At 39.6% G+C, this 18,792-nt stretch overlaps 2 protein-coding genes across 3 annotated transcripts in view; one reads left to right on the top strand and one right to left on the bottom strand.

Annotated features, from left to right (window-relative positions):
• The window catches only part of n4bp3 (NEDD4 binding protein 3), a 33,948-nt gene extending 29,594 nt beyond the window's left edge, over window positions 1–4,354 (top strand). Inside the window, exons 9-11 of one of the 2 annotated variants that reach the window (XM_022195814.2) lie at window positions 892–1,150; window positions 1,862–2,191; window positions 3,470–4,354. In XM_022195814.2, coding sequence (XP_022051506.1) covers window positions 892–1,150; window positions 1,862–2,191; window positions 3,470–3,522 — 642 coding nt within the window. In that variant the 3' untranslated portion in view covers window positions 3,523–4,354. Of the gene's footprint in view, window positions 1–891; window positions 1,151–1,861 lie in introns of both variants that reach the window. The other variant, XM_022195804.2, reaches the window with a different exon arrangement.
• A 3,682-nt stretch (window positions 4,355–8,036) lies between these two features.
• Window positions 8,037–17,047, bottom strand: rmnd5b (required for meiotic nuclear division 5 homolog B). Its single transcript, XM_022195825.2, has 10 exons — window positions 16,822–17,047; window positions 14,762–14,941; window positions 14,472–14,614; window positions 14,262–14,399; window positions 14,034–14,134; window positions 13,381–13,547; window positions 12,964–13,129; window positions 12,694–12,796; window positions 12,450–12,604; window positions 8,037–9,960 (listed from the first exon to the last, which is right to left on the bottom strand). The coding sequence occupies exons 2-10, from the start codon at window positions 14,898–14,900 to the stop codon at window positions 9,897–9,899; spliced, it is 1,176 nt and encodes a 391-aa protein (XP_022051517.1). The 5' UTR covers window positions 14,901–14,941; window positions 16,822–17,047; the 3' UTR covers window positions 8,037–9,896.
• Between the last annotated feature and the right edge of the window lie 1,745 nt (window positions 17,048–18,792).

Below are 18,792 nucleotides of genomic sequence, written 5' to 3'. Positions count from 1 at the left end.
GGTATGTTTAACCCTCCTGTTGTCCTCTTTTACGACAGCAAAAAATACTGTTGCCTTGTCTAAAAAAATTCCAAAAATTCAGCAACAAATTTCTAAAAATTTGAAAAATCTTCAGGAAGAAAATTCCTTAAAGGTTTTCCTTAAAAGTTTTATTTAAAAACAAAAATCCTCCAATTTGCCAAGAAATAAAAATGTAAAAAATAAAAAATAAATAAAAATTGTAAATTTTTTCAAAAAAATGAATAAAATCTTTAAAACAATCTTAAAAACATCTAAAATGATTCCATATATATTGGTAAAAGTTCTAATATTTTCTTTAAGAGCATTCGGGAAAATCCAAATCCAACATTCACTGGATTTGGGTAGATTTTTTTCTAAATGTTCTTAAAGAAACATTATTTTAACATTTGTTTTTTTCCACCACAAAATGTTCAAAAATTTCACCCAACAATTTGAAAATGTGGACGTTTTCACTGTGAAAATATAAATATATATTTTTTCCACATTTTTAAACTTTAAAACAGGTCAATTTGACCCGCAGGATGACAGGAGGGTTAAACAAGATAATTTCAAGATTGTTTGACTTAAGATATTTAAGATGCATTGTCCCTCCATCTTGCTGAAATGTCACTTCTGTGAATTTATCTTAAATTGAGAGGGATGAGACATTTTGACTAAAAATAAGACAAATAGACTTGGTAAGATTTTGAGTTTTTGCTGCGCAGTGACAGTTTACAGCAGGGAGAAACATTTACAAGTAATCACAGAGAACAGGCCAGATAACTGAGATCCTTCCTTGTTTGTCCTGATAGAATTATGACAAGGCCCGCAGCCAGGAAAATGTTCTTTATGATGCATCAACTGATTATTTTCCAATTACTGTCCCTCCAGGTTTGCCAGAAGTCAGGGGAGATCTCTTTGTTGAAACAGCAGCTGAGGGACTCCCAGGCAGAGGTGACCCAGAAGCTGAGTGAGATCTTCCAGCTGAAGACACAGCTCAGGGAAACCCGGACGGAGCTGCGCAGCAAAGAGGGCCAGATAGATGCCCTGAAGCTCGTCCTGCAGGGCACACAACGTCGCAGATGTTCTCCTCAAACTGCACACGAAGATGGAAAAGGAGCCGAAGAGAATCCATCAGGAGGGACAACAGGTAGTTTTTTTTGCATCTGTCTCGCACTCGCAACACTGGATTTCCACGCTTTGAATTTTGAAGATAAGATGAAACTTTATTGATCCTGAAGGAAATTCCTGTGCCAGATATTGCTCAGAACTCAATGACCAAACATAAGAAATGCAATGCATAAAAAATAGAAAAGTAATAAGATATAAGCACGATGCAATACTGAAATAAGATGAGTGAGCTAAAATAAGGCTAGAATAGAACATTTAAAAGTGATGATGGCAATTAAAAAATAGAAAAAAGAAAGAAAGAAGTAATATCACACATGATAGTGAAATATTGCACACACAATCAAAAGGATATTGATATTATTGATTAGATGTAAGGGTCTGATTTTTAGTTGTCAGAAAGAGGCGAAGTTATACAGTTATGAGAAAAGAAATTAAACCAACTCAAGTGCTTGTATGTAAAAAAAATCATATATTTGTTTGCCACAGATGTTTGCTTAATATTAAACTAAATGAAGCATCCTAAATAGGTTTCCTACCAACACAGCAGGAGCTTGTCTGGGCTATTTCCAGCTATGATTTTTACATGTGTGGACCCAGAATCCGGTTATTTGAGTAACCAGGTCAGGAGCAAAGTTCCCTGAGCTTTTAAAAGCAGCCAATGTCTTTCATTACATTCCCCCTACGGCTCTGCTGGACTGTAGTTGAAGCCATATGGACCTTTTCCTTGCAGGAGGTTGCGGGGGCTCCACAGAGGAGCGTCTCCGTGCAGAGCTGCTCCTGGAGCGGCGCCAGAGCGAGGCCCAGGCCATGGCTTTTGAGGAAGAGAGGCACACATGGCAGACAGAGAAGGACAAGGTCATCCGCTACCAGAAGGAACTGCAGGCCAGCTACTTGGAGATGTACCACCGCAGTGAAGCGCTCGAGAGGGAACTGCACCAGCTGAGGACGAGCATGGAGCGAGGAGGAGTTGGAGGAGCAGCATCAGCAGGAGGAGGAGGAGGAGGAGGAGGAGGAGGAAGCAGAACTGGGACGTTGGAACGAGAAGTGCCAGAGCTGAGGGGTGAGAGAGCAGCTGAAGAAGAGGAAGACACACATTCGTCTGGTTTGCCGTGGATAGACAGGATTGAATCATCTGAAATTTGAATGTGACAGACTCTTTTGCAATGCAAACTGTTTTCCTCCTGTACTGTGGCATCTACGGAAGACCAGGTCTGCCAGGAAATGAAAGAATACATGTAGTGCACCTTAAAATGATAAGATAGTGTGTCAAAATTATGAGATAATAAGCAAAGACTTACAATTTATTCAACAGTAAGTGAAAAGATTGCCTTCCTACGTCAACGTTATGGAGAAAAAACTCACAAGTTAGTTACTAAGTCCAGATTATCAAACTGGAAATCAAATTCTTCACTTAATATGACGAAAGTATGAGATGGAAAATTTGACCCCCAAAAAATGAGATGGTAAGTCTCAAAGAACAGCAAGTTTAAAAGGCTTTTTCTTACAAAAAAATCTGGAAAGTAACAGCATTTATCTGAGCCATAAACGATAAAAACAGTAAGAAACGTCTGATTTTCAGCTTTAAGATGGTCTAGGGTTAGGTTATTAAAAGTAATCATACTGACTTTGTGTGAAAATAAACTCAATCAAAGGGTGAAATTGTGATACGTCTTCAAAATCATTTTATTCTACGTGTGTCACTTAAAAACTGGCCAAAAATAAAATAGTTTGCATCATCCAGATTCTGTAAAAAAAACCACAGTATTTTGTGCAACACAGAAGCCATGATTCACTTAGTGGTGACCAACTGCAGGCCGTATTTACACAGAGCAACTACAAGACAATTATGAAGCAAATGTAAAGCGTAGGCCGTAAAATATCTGAATTAACAAGAGGGACCTCAACCTTTTTTCCACTATTGGTGACGCCTGTGGTTACTTTGAAAAATATTGTGCCATTTGTATTGTATTTCTTTCAATTTTTGTAAAATAATCAAACAAATATTCATCTTTTCTTTTTTATAATTTATGGCAATAGAACTTTTATATGCTGCACAGAAGGCGTGCTTGAGCTCTGTCCACTTTAGCTGTGGTGGTGCTGTTTCTGCAGAGGTGCAGGACTTCATACTGCAATGACAAATGAGCCTACAATGAGTGAAAATACTCTAATGATTGAGTTACTATATAAATATGATTAGATAAAGTTGAATGGATTCTTATCTCTACCATATCTGTTATCTCATAGTTTTGATTCAGTAACTCAATATCAGTAACTTGCAGTGACACTAAGTATAATCTGTATTTTTCATGTATTTTTCTTCTTTTCTTGGTGGAAATAGGTTTCCATAGATTCCAGTTCCTTCCTGCTCGTGCACCCTTGGTGACTGTTTAAAGCCATTCTCCTGCAAAGACTGGATCTGTAACCTCCTACAGAACCCACTAATCCTGAAGCTGTGTCTGCTCCCCATCTGTCCTTTCAGTTCTGTACAAAAGCCACAGCCGGAGAACCTACAGTAGACTGCCCTGCTTAAGACCTCTGTCAAATTCTAAACCTGTAAATGAGCAAATTGATATGCTATGATTGTGACTATTTAGTGTTTATTTGAGAGTTGCCTGGTTTTGGACTGCTGGGGAGTCTTGACGGTAACTAACGGGTTTAAATGGATTTAGTGAGGTCTGGTAACACCTCAGCAGGTGTTCGGTGTCTGCAGACAGATCGCTGGGTTCAGACTTCACCTGGACTCTGGCAGGGAAATCTGTGTCTCTGGGTTAAGTATGGAGGATTAACGCTATCCGGTGCCAAGGCAACTGATGCTACTTCTTTGCCATTTTAAAAAACTGTGCATCCTAAACTGGGAATGTTATTTTTCTCATTCCAGTCATGTTGAGATCTATATATATATATAAATATATTTTGTACATAAGTGTAGTTTCTATTTGACTGGCCTTTTGTCATTGTATTCCAAGCACACTGTTGTCTTAAATGTGTAAACTCCCTCATCTTCTGATTGCAGCGATTGCGATCAATAGATGATTATGGCTGCCCTGCTTATTGGTGCGATTCGTTGCACATACCTGGCCAATAACATCAAATGCATGCCACAGGTGAAAAGTTGTATTGTTTATTATTATTAATATATAAACATTCAAAAGCCAGCTCTCGATTGACCTTTCAACATACTGTGACTCTTGTCTATTTACTGCAATTAAAACTGTACAATATGTTTGTTTTGCGTTCTTAATTACAGAGATAAAAGCACTTCTTTCCCCATTGGTATTTGTTGTGTTAATCAAGGCAGCAGATTGCTTTATAAAAGGCTTTTATTTCCTCGACTTTAGCTGGTAGAAATCATTTGTCAAAATGTTAGAAGTGTAACCGATGGCATTCACTCAAGGGCTCCGACGCCTGCCTACTCTGAAGGGGCTTAAAATCTCCAGAGAGCGAGAGCGCACCAATAAAACCCAAGCACAGGGGCTTTATGACAGAACGAACAAAGCGGCGTAGGCTTTTGGGACTAATGTGGCTTTTAGAGGTTTAGCCTCGGGTCCTTATCGCTGCCTCTCCCCCCAGCCAGCCTTCACATACCACCACGTCCTGCAGCACCATACAGTCTATGTGCAGCACAGACAGCAGAGAGAGGTGGAGGGGCAGCTGGGATGGAAACAGGAGGATCCCCATTTGCTTAAGAAACAAAAAAAAACCTCTACGGAAACCATCAAATGTGCAAACCAGAACTGAATGCCAAGAAAATGTTGGCAGGAGGAAAGGTTTAACACATATATATATATGAATGTGCTGTAGGTGTAAATGCATAGAAGTGAGAGCACATATATATATATTAAATAGTGCAAAAATGTGAGAGCACATGCAAGTCCATAATGTAGGTTTGTTTTTGTGCTGGGTCATAATCTGAATAGATGCAAGCTGCAGCTGACTCACAAGGCTCTTACCTTGGCATTTAAAACATTACATAAACTGGGGCTTAATATAACAACACAGTTCCGGAGAGGTTGAGTGATTTACTGAAGTGGGATGGGAAAATATTCTTACCTCTCCCATGTTCTCTGCTCTGTAGGAGGTGCTGCAGCGCTGAACGGCATCACTGGTGAAATAACATGACGTTTGGTTAAATATTACTGATTAAATTAACAGTTCCTGCTTGGAAAACTCACTCAAATTTAAAAAAGCTGACTTTTCAGCGTCTTCAAGGCTTTTCAGTGTGAGAACAGATGGTATAGCACCAGCGCCACCAAGTGGTAATGAAAGCAGGTTAATGCAGGGCTGCCGACTTGTGACCAGACCTGAGAGTGAGATTTGGTTTGTGTGGGATGCTGACAGGGGGTGTGGGGACCCTCCCCCAGAAAATTTTGAAAATAATATTGATCCTATTTCCAGCATTCTGGTGTAATTTAAGAGCATTTTGCCTGTTAAAATCTTATTATAGAGATAACATTAAGGGATAATGAAAAACAAACAAACATTGAGCTTAAAAAAATCTGAAAAAACAAAGCAAGGGCAGGCAGTATTGAAAATGGTTCTTCATGTAAGATACAGATGAAAGTTTTGTGGCTGGATGTGCACAACACATTTCAGTATTTTCCATAAATATCTGCATAATTGAAATAACTCCAGCAACCACTTTGCAACATTTTTCTTGGAGGATTTTAATGCACAGACTCAACAGCTTCAAGTTGACCACATCAGCCAACTAAACAATAAAAGCCCATCCATCCATTCATCTATACACCGCTCTATCCTCACTAGAGTCGCGGGGGGTGCCGAAGCCCATCCCAGCTGACTCGGGCGAAGGCAGGGGACACCCAGGACAGGTCGCCAGTCTGTCGCAGGGCTACATATACAGACAGACAATCACACTCACATTCACACCTACGGACAAATTAGAGTAACCAATTAGCCTCAGCATATTTTGGACTGTGGTAGGAAGCCGGAGTGCCCGGAGAAAACCCACGCATGCACAGGGAGAACATGCAAACTCCATGCAGAAAGATCCCAGGCCCATCCCGGGATTCAAACCGGGGATCTTCTTGCTGCAAGGCGAAAGTGCTAACCACTATACACTGTGCAGCCCACAATAAAAGTGCTTAAGAAAAAGCAAAACATATCTTCAAGACTTAAATTATCCATTCACTGAACAGAATTAGTCAGACACTAAACTCTCTATTAAATGTCAAAACAATCCATGTGACTAAAAACTCAGCAGCTTTACAAACTTCAAGATTAAACTCTCCACAAGGATCCAAAATAAGTTGGACTTCTACATGAGAGCTTTAATTATTCTTCATCTACTTCCTGAAAAGTTTGATCAATAAAAAAGACAAAAACTAATAAGTTCAGCTGAACTAAAGACAGTCTGTGTGATTTTTCTGCTCACATGTTGTGTTGTTGTAAACTTACTCTTTTAAATAAATAGCCGCCTAACCCCCTGGAAACCAGTGTTTGTCCTGTTTTTGTGTGGTTCCTCGGCAACCTTAAACAGTCGGTTGTAATGTTTTTGAGCAACACACCATACTATGATGTTTTTACAGTGATAGTTCTACTATGGAACCAGTTTGATATGTTCAGGTGTTCTTTGTGTGAAAACTCAGAGATTTCAGGTATCACCTTTCAACTTTCTTTGCTAACTTTCTGCTTCAACTTTAAACCAAATTTACTTCACTAAGCCAGCCGTCTGGACTTCCAGTAAGCTGTGTTCCTATTGGCTGGTGGCTGCTTGGTGTTATCAGGAACACCTGAGCAGCTCAGTGTCTTCCTGCTTTATGTCTGCAGTCAAACATTTCCTCTGCTTTTTTTCACTGAACCGGGTTTGGCTCCGTTGCTTTAGTTTGTTCTTTAGGCCTTGGCTTGCAGCTTCCAGCAGTAATTTTATGAGTGTAGTTAGTATTTAAATCAATGTATAGGCTATGCTTGCATTTACCATATCAGAGGCTAGAAAATTGTATTGACGTACCTATTAAAAACCCATGGATATCTCACATAAAGCTGCCACTTGTGCATGTCTATCATACAGGAATAGTTACTAGGGATATTGTTCTTAACAAAAATGCATATGAAAATGTGCCCCCCAAAGTGGTACCGATGACCCCAATTTTACCCACTTGGCTCATGGACTATAACGTCTGAGTCTGGTCCGATGCAGTCTCGATGATGACGTTTCATGAGTACTTGAGAACCAGGTACGGACAGTACTGAGAAACGGCCATAGTCTTCTTACCGCAGAGGTCCAAAGCTGCTCGTCTTCTCTTCTGGCATCAGGAAACGTCTTCAAAGCTTCTTCAGATCCAAACGAAATACAATCAAAAGATCAAACTAACGTCATTGGTGCATTCAAGTGCAGTCGGACAATGAAGTTGCGTTCATGAGCGTCGGAAATCGCAGTATCAGTAATGTAAATTTCCAACGAAATTTTAGGGGGGGCACACGGAGTGGCCAGTCAGATCACGGGGGGACCACTACCCCCTGTGTCCCCACGGAAGATCTGCCACTACCCGGGCAGCTACATATGCTTTCAAACACAGGTGGTTACACAGACAGCCAGCCTGACCATACACATATACATATATACACATACATATGTATGTCTGTGAGCCCGACAGCTGCACAATGACTGGGCAGCGTGTAGGACAAGAAACGCAGACCAGATTTCCACAGGCCTGTCATTCTCTGGAGTAAAAATGCAAACTGGATTTCCCCAAAGGTTACATATTCCCATCACAACAAAGTGGAACTTTTTCCTTTTGTCCATGTGATATTTGGAGTGTGACATGAGAGCGTGTGAAGGGACTGAGTTGCGCGTGTCTCACGGCTAAAGCGTGAGAGTTGGCAGCTGTGTTAATGGTAGGAGCAATCCACCACCAAAATGCCAGCACAAGCCTCCAAAAACTGACTGGAGTATAAATTTTTTATTTTAATTTCAGATGCAAGTATATGAAACATGTTAGAGGATAAATATTTACAAGAAAAGTTGCATAACACACAAAAGCCGGAAATGCAAACATTCAGCAAAAACGAGTAGGACAGAAGTACGAAGCGCTATAGCAGTCTATCCGAAGGAACACTCAAAAGAAGCAATGAATGATTGTCAACCGAAGGTACAAAAACAAGAGGAAACTTGGTGAAAACCCCACACAAGAAGTTCAGAATGAAACCAGGATCAAATTTGAACCGAACTGCCAGTGTGAGCTATGCTGGTGCAGTGCTTGCTGAAAGAAAATTAAATAAAATTAGCCTCACTGGACTGTGAGGTGACATCACCATTTTCAAGAGAACACCAGGAACTTGCACTATTATTAGTATCGACCATCTAAACATACTGTATTGTACATCCAAACACCTCAGACTCCGCTCTCTCCAAGTGTAGAATGACACATCAAAAATTTAATAATATATACAAACCCCCGAAACTATCGGCCTCTATAGTGAAATATGTGTAATCTTTGTTCAAGACTCCTTATATAAATGTACAACTTTAATACTAAATGCAAAGTGTGGTGTGAACTGTTACAATGAGCCCTGAGGAAATGTCTTAATGTCACTACTGCAAATAAAAGCTGTGCAGCGGAGGCATTCTGTAGGTATATAATAAACAGCCACAACGATCCCCGTCCACAACAAGTAAAGTCTAACCACAAGCCCACAGTCACCGCAAATCAGACCATACGGCTACCGTCACACCGATTTACATCTCCAAAAAAAAAAAAAAAATTTCACATGGCGTGCAAGCGTAGGATACACAGCAGAGTGAAGCGAGCGATGGCACAGCCGTGAACTGTGGCTTAAAGTCACCCAGTAGTGTGGATTACGCGCTTTGCTGTTCAGTTTTTGCTATTTTACACGAGCCGTTGTGTTTTGTTGCGATGAAAATTAGGGGACAAAAAAAAAAAACACATTTCACAGTAGTATATATTTTTTGTTTGCTTTTCATCGTGTTTGTTAAATACATACATAGAACAAGACAAATGGCTTCTATAATGAGGAAAATCTTGCTGGTGCAGTCAGTCACAAAAAGAAAAAAAAAAGCTGTTCCACCATTCGATGAATTATTTGTTCTACTGATCAAACAGATGCATCAGCTGACAGTGACTTTCAAGCTACGTGAGGCCTTTGTTACATTATGTAATGGGTCACAATCAAGAGTTCGCTTCCAGATAGACCTCCACAGTCCCCTTCACCAGCAAATAATAAACCTTCTACACAGTTTGTTACTCTGTGGCTGTTCTCGTGTTTAATACAAGTTTATCCCGAAACCAGAAACTGCTTATCTACACCCACACTCTACTCCCATTCATAACCATCCAACTGCTTCTGTCCAAAAAAAAAAAAGAAAGAAAAAAAAACGAAGCAGTCATCCAACTCAAACAGTCGATAAAGCTGAAAAAACAAACACTATAAAGTATTACATACTTTAAAAGGATAAGCCTATCACTCTGCAGGCATTTGCAAATGAGTTTCGATGAATGATCCGTTGTTCACAGGTGCTTCTTGAGGATGCTCTCATTACTGACAGGCTCCTCGCTCTACTACAGGTTGTCGGTGGACCATCCCCGCTTTATATTTCGCAAAGTTGGAGGGTCCGAGGTGGGTTACAGGATGGCCAAGGCTGTCCAGAGGAGCACTGGGATAAAACCTTAATGCTTACAATAACAGGCCGAGAGGCCAGGGACAGAGGAAAAAGGGCCAGAGCAGATGGTCCTGGACAAGCAAAGAGCTCCAGGTGACTTCATCCTTGATGAGGAGAGTGTGCGGTATCAAAAGTAGATCTGCTTGGCGTGTGACGGATTCTGCTCCATGGGGCAGTATGGGCATTTCAACCTGGGGATGGAGAGCAAGAACAGACTCTTAGTACCTCTGACACTTTCAATCACTGCTGGTTATTTCCTAGAGCAAAGAGTTCTTACAGTATTTCTAACCACTACAGAGGCCCTTCTTTACATTGATTTTATATTTTCATTACAGAATTTTGGTCTGTTTTGTCCCCTGTTGGTACAATCAAAGAAGCTGTAGTCTCCATATTTTTAGGATTGCTTTTTAAAGGCGACCGGTGAACAAATATACAGCATCTTTTGCAGCATCCTCCCCGTTACTCTTTCATTTCCCAACATGAAAGCTCAGGGACATCAGTTGAGCAAGTAACTCTCAAATCTTGTATATTATGGCTTCTTTCAATGAAATTTGGTTAATTAGCTCAGAATATTTCACCACGAATGAGCATCAGTGGATGTTTTCATTCATTACTATACAAGAGGAAGTGTTTTTCAAATTAGCATTGAATAAATATAGACTGAGGTTGCGTTCAAAATTTTGTAGATTGCAAAATCAGACCAGATATACTAGAACACCCAGTTATTTCTGGAGTATTATTTTCACATACAATGTGTTGGGACATACCAAATCTTTTCTGGTGTACTATGTAGTGTGAAAATGTGGCTACTGGAGTTCTCCTAGAGATATGAAGGAGAGACTTGCCACTTGTCCCACCCCTCCCCTAAAAAAAACAATCATCTGTTTTGCAACAGCTGAACCAGGAAACATCCAGCCGATTATATTTTTGCACTGATTTGGAGTGTAATAAAACTGTGTGTATGCGAAGTAGAGGGATACAGTGTGGAAAAAGTCTTTTCAAACTTGAATAAAGATGCAAAATAAAGACTGTCCCACTTGCTATTATTTTAAGTCCTTATTGTTCAGTCCAAAGAGTGTTCGAGGCACTCTGACTTTGGTGTAAAAATTCTTTTAAACATTGATAAACTTTGTTTTGGGGCAAAGTCATCAAATCTTAAGTAGTATTCAGCAGATTTGAAAGATAGATGTTTTATTGTCCTGGTGACCACTGAAATTGCAGCTATGGTGCCTTAAACATGAGCTTAGTCTTGTTAGCCCAAAATAACTGCTCAGAGACATTACAAAGATGGCTGACAAGAGGCAGGACTTGCCTGTAAGGACTTAAAGGGGAACTTCGGTTTTTTTCAACCTGGGGTCTGTTTCCATATGTAATTTCATACATGTGAGTGATGGAGAAATGAATTTTCGACATAGCTCCAGTATTTAGCCAGGCAGGCAGCTTAGCAGCTCGACTAGCGAAAAGTATGGGGCAGCTGGCCCCCCCGCGTCAAAGTCCACCCTAGCGTGCTTTTTTTCCCCACACTGACCGGCTCAGATCGCTCTTTGTTGTGGTCTGTATCCAAATCAGACCACAACAAAGAGTGATCGCCAGGTAATGTGGAGGTTTTCGTTCACTTCTCATCTCTAGTATGTTGTGGGACACTCATGGAGACTATCTGAGCCGGTCAGTGTGGGGCAAAAGCACGTTAGGGCGGACTTTGACGCAGGGGGGGCCAGCTGCCCCATACTTTTCACTAGCTGAGCTGCTAAGTTGCCTGCCTGGCTAAATACAGGAGCTATGTCGAAAATTCATTTCTCCATCACTCACATGTATGAAATTACATATGAAAACAGACCCCAGGTTGAAAAAAAAACGAAGTTCCCCTTTAAGACATAAATCAACAGGAATTAAGACGGACTTTTACACTGGTAGCACTGGTGCAACAACCTTTCAAATCAAACATCCAAATCAAATGAAGCTACACCGTTATCATACAAGATGAGACAGCATTCCTGCAGGATCCAAAAACCAGATCAGCAGTTTAGTATTCTGACAGCTTGTGGAATGAAGCCGTTTATCAGTCTGGTGGTTCTTCCTTCACATGATTTGGCTGCACCCAACTTCTGATTTTATCTACATGGCTGTTGTATATGTGCAGACTTTTCTAGAAGTGGAGCAAATTTTAAATGTCAATATTGACGTTGATCACATTCATGTAAGCCAAAATCCTCATTGTTGTTATTATTTGTAGAAATTTCCAGCCCTAGCACTGCATTAGCCACTGCTACTGAATGTAGTGGACCACATTTTCTTCTTCACTGACTACTTAATTGTAATCTCTAAGCCTGCACCTGCACTTTTTGTCTGAGTCAGAACCTCTCCCTTTTCACTAGCATTCCCCTCTTGCTTCTTATTTTGTTTTTAAATAATCAGCTATACATCACTTCGTCTCTGTAACACAGTAACAACTGAATGGACTGTTTCACACTTGAATAAGTTCAAAGAAAAACTACAGTTTTCAGCCACGATGGCTAGCACAGTAGCTGCCTCTGCCAGCCGGAGGGTCATCAAAACAGACTAATGATCATCGTGCACTTGAACAAATGTGACCATGTGAAATTTTAACTCTCACATTCTCTAAAGAAAATTGCATTTTGTTCACAGTCTGGAGCTCTTTTCAAGCTTTTTGCTGACTTACTTCCCAGCGTTAGTGAGTTTGTTGAGAGCATCTCTGGAGATGACGTGGCCACAGATGAGCTTCATCGGAGGATTGCTCTCTGAGGTTTGCTGCCGAAGAATCGGGCAGGCGAACACAGAGTGATACCAGCACTTCTTCCCCAGGTCAATTTCAATCTACGTAAACAGACAGGATGTGAATTAACTGAGGGCTCAAAAAGAATGAAAAGGAGTGCTAAATGCTTTTTGTGTTTAAACAGACTTACAGGCAGCTCGTCTTTGTGCGTCCAGACTCCGCTGCACTGTCTCTGCTCTATCACCTGTTTGATGTTCATCAGCACTGGCAAGGCCATGCATCCTGATGCAAAACTGAAACAGACATAGATGTGTTGACAAATTTTGACTGACGTTCAAATCTATGACTAAAAAAATCTAATCACTTCTACAATAATCAAGCAACAAAAGCTAACTGTATCAGTTAAGATTTTAAAGTTTATGAGAGCTGACATCTACTGCAATGTTCATGTTTTTCTAACCTAACACTTAGTGGAGACTCTACAGAGAGGCCCAGCAGAGCGCAGGCATCCCTGGTGAAGATGTTGCAGATCTCAGCCCACTGGTTTGTCTCCAGCAGACTGCGGTACGGAGAGTTCTCAATGCCATGACGCAGGTACACCAGACTACCCATCAGGATCTGGATATCTGGAAAAAAACAAAAACAAACAATACCATGTGAGTACTGAAAATCTCACTTCTTAGTATTCATGTATTTGCTTTAAGAACTCTTTAATTCTTTCATCATTGCTAATAAATTCTGAATTGCTGGATGGTGATACTGGACTCACTTAAAAGAGAGAGAGAAACAGATTTTTCAGAGAGTATTAAAAATGGTGAAACATAACATTTGTTTGTTTGCGTCAGCGCTGGCATAACGATGACTGTACGCTGCCTACCTCTCTGATGCTGCGAGGCAAAGGGCTGGAAATGCCTGGCATACTGCAGGGCCTCCATTTGGTTGCCGATTCCTCCACTCAGCAGGCTGATGAAGTACAAGCGGTGCAACTTGAACTCTAAACTGCTGTTCAGGTCCAGAAGGCGCTGTCGATTCGTCACTGCCCACCTAAGGAAATTCAAAAACAAAGTATCAATCATTATATGTAAACATTCTTGTAACAAATAAGAGACATAATAAATGCAGTGCCTATAAAAAGTAGGAAAGCAATAAGATATAAGCACGATACAACGGTGAAATAAAATCAGTACGCTAAAATAAAGCTAGAACAGAACAGTAAAAAGTTATGCTTCAGACTGTACTGAGGTAATAAGTAACATCACATAACTATATACTGCACCTGAAAATGAAATAAAAATGAAATACTACACATTGCATTGATAATGTTGTACATGAAAGCTAAAAACGGTAGACTTTGAGAAACACTGCTTTAAAGCGAGTTTTGACATGACCAAAGTACTGCTAATCTCATTGGAAATTCCACGACTGGGTAAGGGCTGTATAGATGAGTAAAATCCTAAAATAAAAAAATAAAAAAGAGGATGGATCATTTAACACAAAGTGTAAAAAAGAATGAATACAAATACAACATACTCTAATGCTGGCCTGAGGTCCTGCATCCTCAGAGCTTCAAGGATCCTATTTAGCTCGAGGAAAGGCTGCTTCATACTCATGTCTATAACTACACCAGACTCCTAGAAAACAGAGCAAGTTATTATTAGTTCATGCTACTTTTTTGCATTTCTACATCTCATAGAGGAATCATTTCAAAGCCGTTCAGGCTACACCAGAGACATACATAGGAAAGTCTCAGCTGTTTACCTGACAGAGGTCCTCTGCTACACTGAGCATCCCTTGTCTGTACAGGTGCTCCACAATGGTCTCACTCAGGTATTTCTGTCTCTCTGGGGTGTCCCACACTGTCTCTGCCACCACAGCACTGATCTCTGCATCAAAATTCTACAGAGAAAGATACCAGACGTGAAGTACGTGTATACTGAACATAAAAACAAAGCTGCTGCCTGTTCTTACCCTGTCGATGGCTTTGCCGACTTTTGACACGCTGCCATGAATGTCCTTATGTCGAGAGGCTAGCATCTGCACTGTTTCTTTGATATTCTTACAACACTGTGCCATAGTCTGGGATAGCACCGATAAGTCTGCATCTTGTACTCCTGTTCGAGAGAAAAAGGAGTTCACTGTGCATGTCTACAATGAAATGTGGAACATGAGTTAGAATACAGCACCAGGGAAGCATAACCATGGATCATTTTAAATCCTGGTGCACTTTAATTCACCTTAAGTGTATCAGTTTTTCTTACCAAAAGCGACTAGCTGACCTCGTATCTCACAGACACTGCGCAGTAGCTCGTCTAGCCTCTCCTCAGACTGGTGGCCGTACATTACGAAGCGATGGAGCACTTTCTCCAGCTCCCGCTCCACACATGCACACTGTTCCATGATTCAGACTGGAACACGCGCACACACACACACAACAACACCTAGACTCAAGAGAAAAGACAAAATACAGAAATTAACATACATTTGGAGTGGAGTTGTTGATTATTAATTGTTAGTAACATATCTCTGGATATTTCAATAGAAAAGTATTTTGCATGTTTCACACTTTGTCCATTTTTGTATACATAACTGAGCGCAAACTGGTTAGTAAGTGGAACAATTTTAGATTTGAATAAAAAACTACTGCTTTTTTGTCTGTTCTTCTGCGTGAAGAAATCAGGTCAGCTTAATTAGTGACCTCCTTTAAGTGTTCTCTTACATTTATCTGAGAGCATTTCCTGATTTTATGCGACTTTAATTTTCCATGGCACTGTATTTCATTGCCTGTAAAGTCTGTTTATGTGTTCCTACACTGTAATGGTTTCATACCTTCAGCTGTTAATCTTTCCCCTATTAAAACCTGACAATTTTATGACTTGTAATTGGAAAATAATGTAATTTGCAGCACATTACCATCAGCTTACATAGCAAAGCTGCAACAATGACCAAATGAGTCAATTAGTCAACTATAAAGATAACTATCTTGGTTATTGATTAATAGATTTCAGTATGAAAAAAGACTGTAGCTTTTCTCCTCTATGACAGTAAACTACCTATTTTGTTGTGGGTGAAACATCACATTTAGGAAAGCCAAACTGGCCTTTGGATCAACATTTCTCACCATTTTCTGCCATTTTATAGACCAAACACCTAATAAATTAATGTAGACAATCAGACGGATTAATCCACAATAAAAAGAACTCCACAGACACAAACACTGATATATATATGTGTGTGTATGTGTGTGTGTGTGTGTGTGTGTGTGTGTGACAATTTGACAACATGTCCAGGTCTGACTGATTATGTTACTAACTTTATCATTTAAATTGTAAATCTTTTGTCTGTGGTGTGCATCTCAGTGGGGACGGATTCAGCCCAACAAAAATGTTCAAATGTGGCCCTATAAAAAGGGAATAAGAGTTTGTGGCTTTAATGTCACAAATCAGTTTCCAACAGGTTCTGACTAACCTAATTTTATAATAATAATCTCATGATTATCCCTCAACTAGTTAGTCCAAGCAGTACCTTAACGCCTCTAATAATGCCTCTGACTGCTGGCAAACAATCGTTTTATGGACACGAAAATGAGAACAAGAAGCCTCCACTGTGCTGTCCTGATGGAAACTTTGCCCTGGTGTGTTACTGCTAACAACTAGCCAGGCCTAAACAACACAGGAGCAGGCACACGGTGTACTCCGCGGCCTGCTGTTTATTAACCTTAGTACCCAATAACCACACAAAAGTACAATTTAACGATCGACTAACCAAAGACAGCGATAAAGGACTAATTTGTTTAGGCTGCTCGTTTACGTGTAGAAATTACAACTCTCTAATAAAGACAGCTTATAAGTTATTGATAGGTGCAGCTTTTATCCCACCGCTTGTAAGCCGAGTACAGAAAATGTCCACCTACCGTCAAGAGCTAGCTAACATTAACGCTAAAATAGACCCCTATTTTAACACCGAAAATGTCATGTTGCTTAGTTTATCACTCCCGCTAACCATTACATATTTGAAGTGCCACGCATTGCTAATCATTTCTTTGGACTCAATGCGGCATTTTCTAAGAATAAATCAGTCGCACAGCTAACACAAACAAACGGTATCACAGTCGCTGGTTGCCTACAAAAGCTCGCCACTGCAGCTAGCAGCTAGTTAGCTCGTCGATGTTAGCCAGCTGCTCACTGACAAGGCCCAAATAATTTCAGACAGGAATGACAACCCGTCTGTCTTCATCACCCTGCATTATTCCAACAGTTAAATTGCCTACCACCCTTCAAGTGAATTTATGGGATATTTTTTAAATCGAAAAAACACTCACCTATCCTGCTAATTAGTTAGCAAACATTAGCGTTAGCCGCTTGCCTGTTATGGCAACACTTGACCAGCTGTCGTAATGCGGATCTTCCTGTGTCGCAGTCTGCGTTAGCGTCACATTTCAGAATAAAAATCTCCTTCTCTGCGACAACAAACGCCGCTGTGAGTTTTTAACAAGGTCTCTGAATCACATTCATGTTCTGTACACGGCTGTTCAGTGGCTGGAAAAAAAGGCGCAAGAATATCTACATGTAACACTGTGGCTGGGAAGCACCATGCTGTAAAATCTGTTCTAATATTAATACTGCTGCAGTCAATTCTGGTATGTAACGAAGTAAAAACAACATTATATATTTTATATATATATAAATTAAATATATTGTTGTATATTGTAGGGTGAGTATTGTTAAAATGGGACACATGACAAATTGGGACAGTATATTTTCAAAAAATACATAAAATAACCCAAAACTAATGTCCATGCATTTCTAAAAAAAAAAAAAAAAAAAAAAAAGCTTTTGATAGAGAAAAAATGATTAAATTGGTATGATATTTTAAAAGTCACCCAGTGACATCCTCAGTGGGAACTGACACTGACATGATGTTCCATTAAATGTAGAACAAATATTTACAAATTAATTCTACTTTATTTTGTAATTTTATCTAAGTATGTATTAAAAGGAGTAGCCTAAGAATCAGTTCTATGATCCTTTTGCTTCTTTGAAAAATGCCCCTTTTTACCAATTCCACACTGTTAAAATGGGACACTACTGTCAGTCATTTTGATTAAAAATAGTTTTTGAGGATCACAAAATACATGTTGTCTTACAAGAAATTAAATTTCGGCATTTGATCCGATATAATTTCTCCTAAATATGTTCTCATATAACTTGCTGGAGCTAAGCTGAGATGACAGGACACAGACATGTTTAACTACTTAGAAAGCATTACCATACCAATAAAAGCTCCATCTAGCAATTTGTAGTTATTTTACTTCTTTTCCTAGCATGTATATAAACAATGTAATAAATATTAAACATATAAAATAGTGAATGAATAAGTAGGCCTTTGTGACGATCATTGTATGTTATGAAATAGTTTTGGAAGCCCATAAAAGGGAATAAAGAAATGCTAAATATGTTATAACAGTTCACATAACTATTTAATTTGTGTTCTCGTACTTCCATCATATGATTGTTTAAAGACTTATCTTCTTTAATATCTCTGGTTTTTATATCAAGTGTTCTCAGGACATGTTGTGTTTAAGATGGTCATCAATTTTTTGTTTGATTAGTGTTTCTTCTGTCCTTTAAATAGTAAGGAGGTCACTGTTTATAGAATTACTCATCCTATATACAGCGTGACATAACAACTGTCATCACTGATAGTGGGAAAAAAAACTAAGATCATAAATATAAGATAAGATAGAACTTTATTAAGCCTGATAGAAATGTTTATGCCAGATATTGCTCTTAAAAGCCCAGAAAATAACACAAGAGCCTGAGAATAAATACAGTGTCTTGCATAATAGCAGTAAGATATAAGTATGATATATTAGCCAAAATAGAAATAAGTACACTAAATTAATACTAAAATAAAAAAAAGGTAAGAGGTAATTCTTGCAGTGATACTAAAGTATTAAAATAATGCACATCACTTTGAGAAAGTGATAGTGCAAATGATAATATTATTGATGAGTGTTCATCATCCAGTTCTTCAACTGTCATTTCTGCAGAGTTTAACAGTTTGATGGTCGCTGGTAGAAAAGACCTCCTGTGATGTTGTGTGCTGCAACTCGCTGGTCTCAGTCTACAGCTGAAGCTGCTCTGATATGACACCAGTGTGGCTGCAGAGGATGAGAGGCATCATCTGTAATTTTTCTCAGTATCCTCCAGTCAAGACTCCAGCTCCACTCTCAGGACAGAACCAGCTTTCCTCATGAGCTTCCTGAGTCTGTTAGCATCGGCTGCCTTCA

This window comes from Acanthochromis polyacanthus, chromosome 10, assembly GCF_021347895.1.
Source record: "Acanthochromis polyacanthus isolate Apoly-LR-REF ecotype Palm Island chromosome 10, KAUST_Apoly_ChrSc, whole genome shotgun sequence".
Taxonomy (NCBI): Eukaryota; Metazoa; Chordata; class Actinopteri; family Pomacentridae; genus Acanthochromis; species Acanthochromis polyacanthus.
This window is presented reverse-complemented; position numbering and strand designations above follow the sequence as displayed.

What these genes read in the sequence shown, in the direction of transcription:
- rmnd5b (XM_022195825.2), bottom strand. Translation starts at nt 14,900, where the DNA reads ATGGAACAGTGTGCATGTGTGGAGCGGGAGCTGGAGAAAGTGCTCCAT. An exon ending in TCGGCAAAGCCATCGACAGG is followed by an intron (nt 14,400 to 14,471) that starts GTAAGAACAGGC and finishes CTTTCTCTGTAG; the next exon opens with AATTTTGATGCAGAGATCAG. An exon ending in TAGCAGAGGACCTCTGTCAG is followed by an intron (nt 14,135 to 14,261) that starts GTAAACAGCTGA and finishes TCTGTTTTCTAG; the next exon opens with GAGTCTGGTGTAGTTATAGA.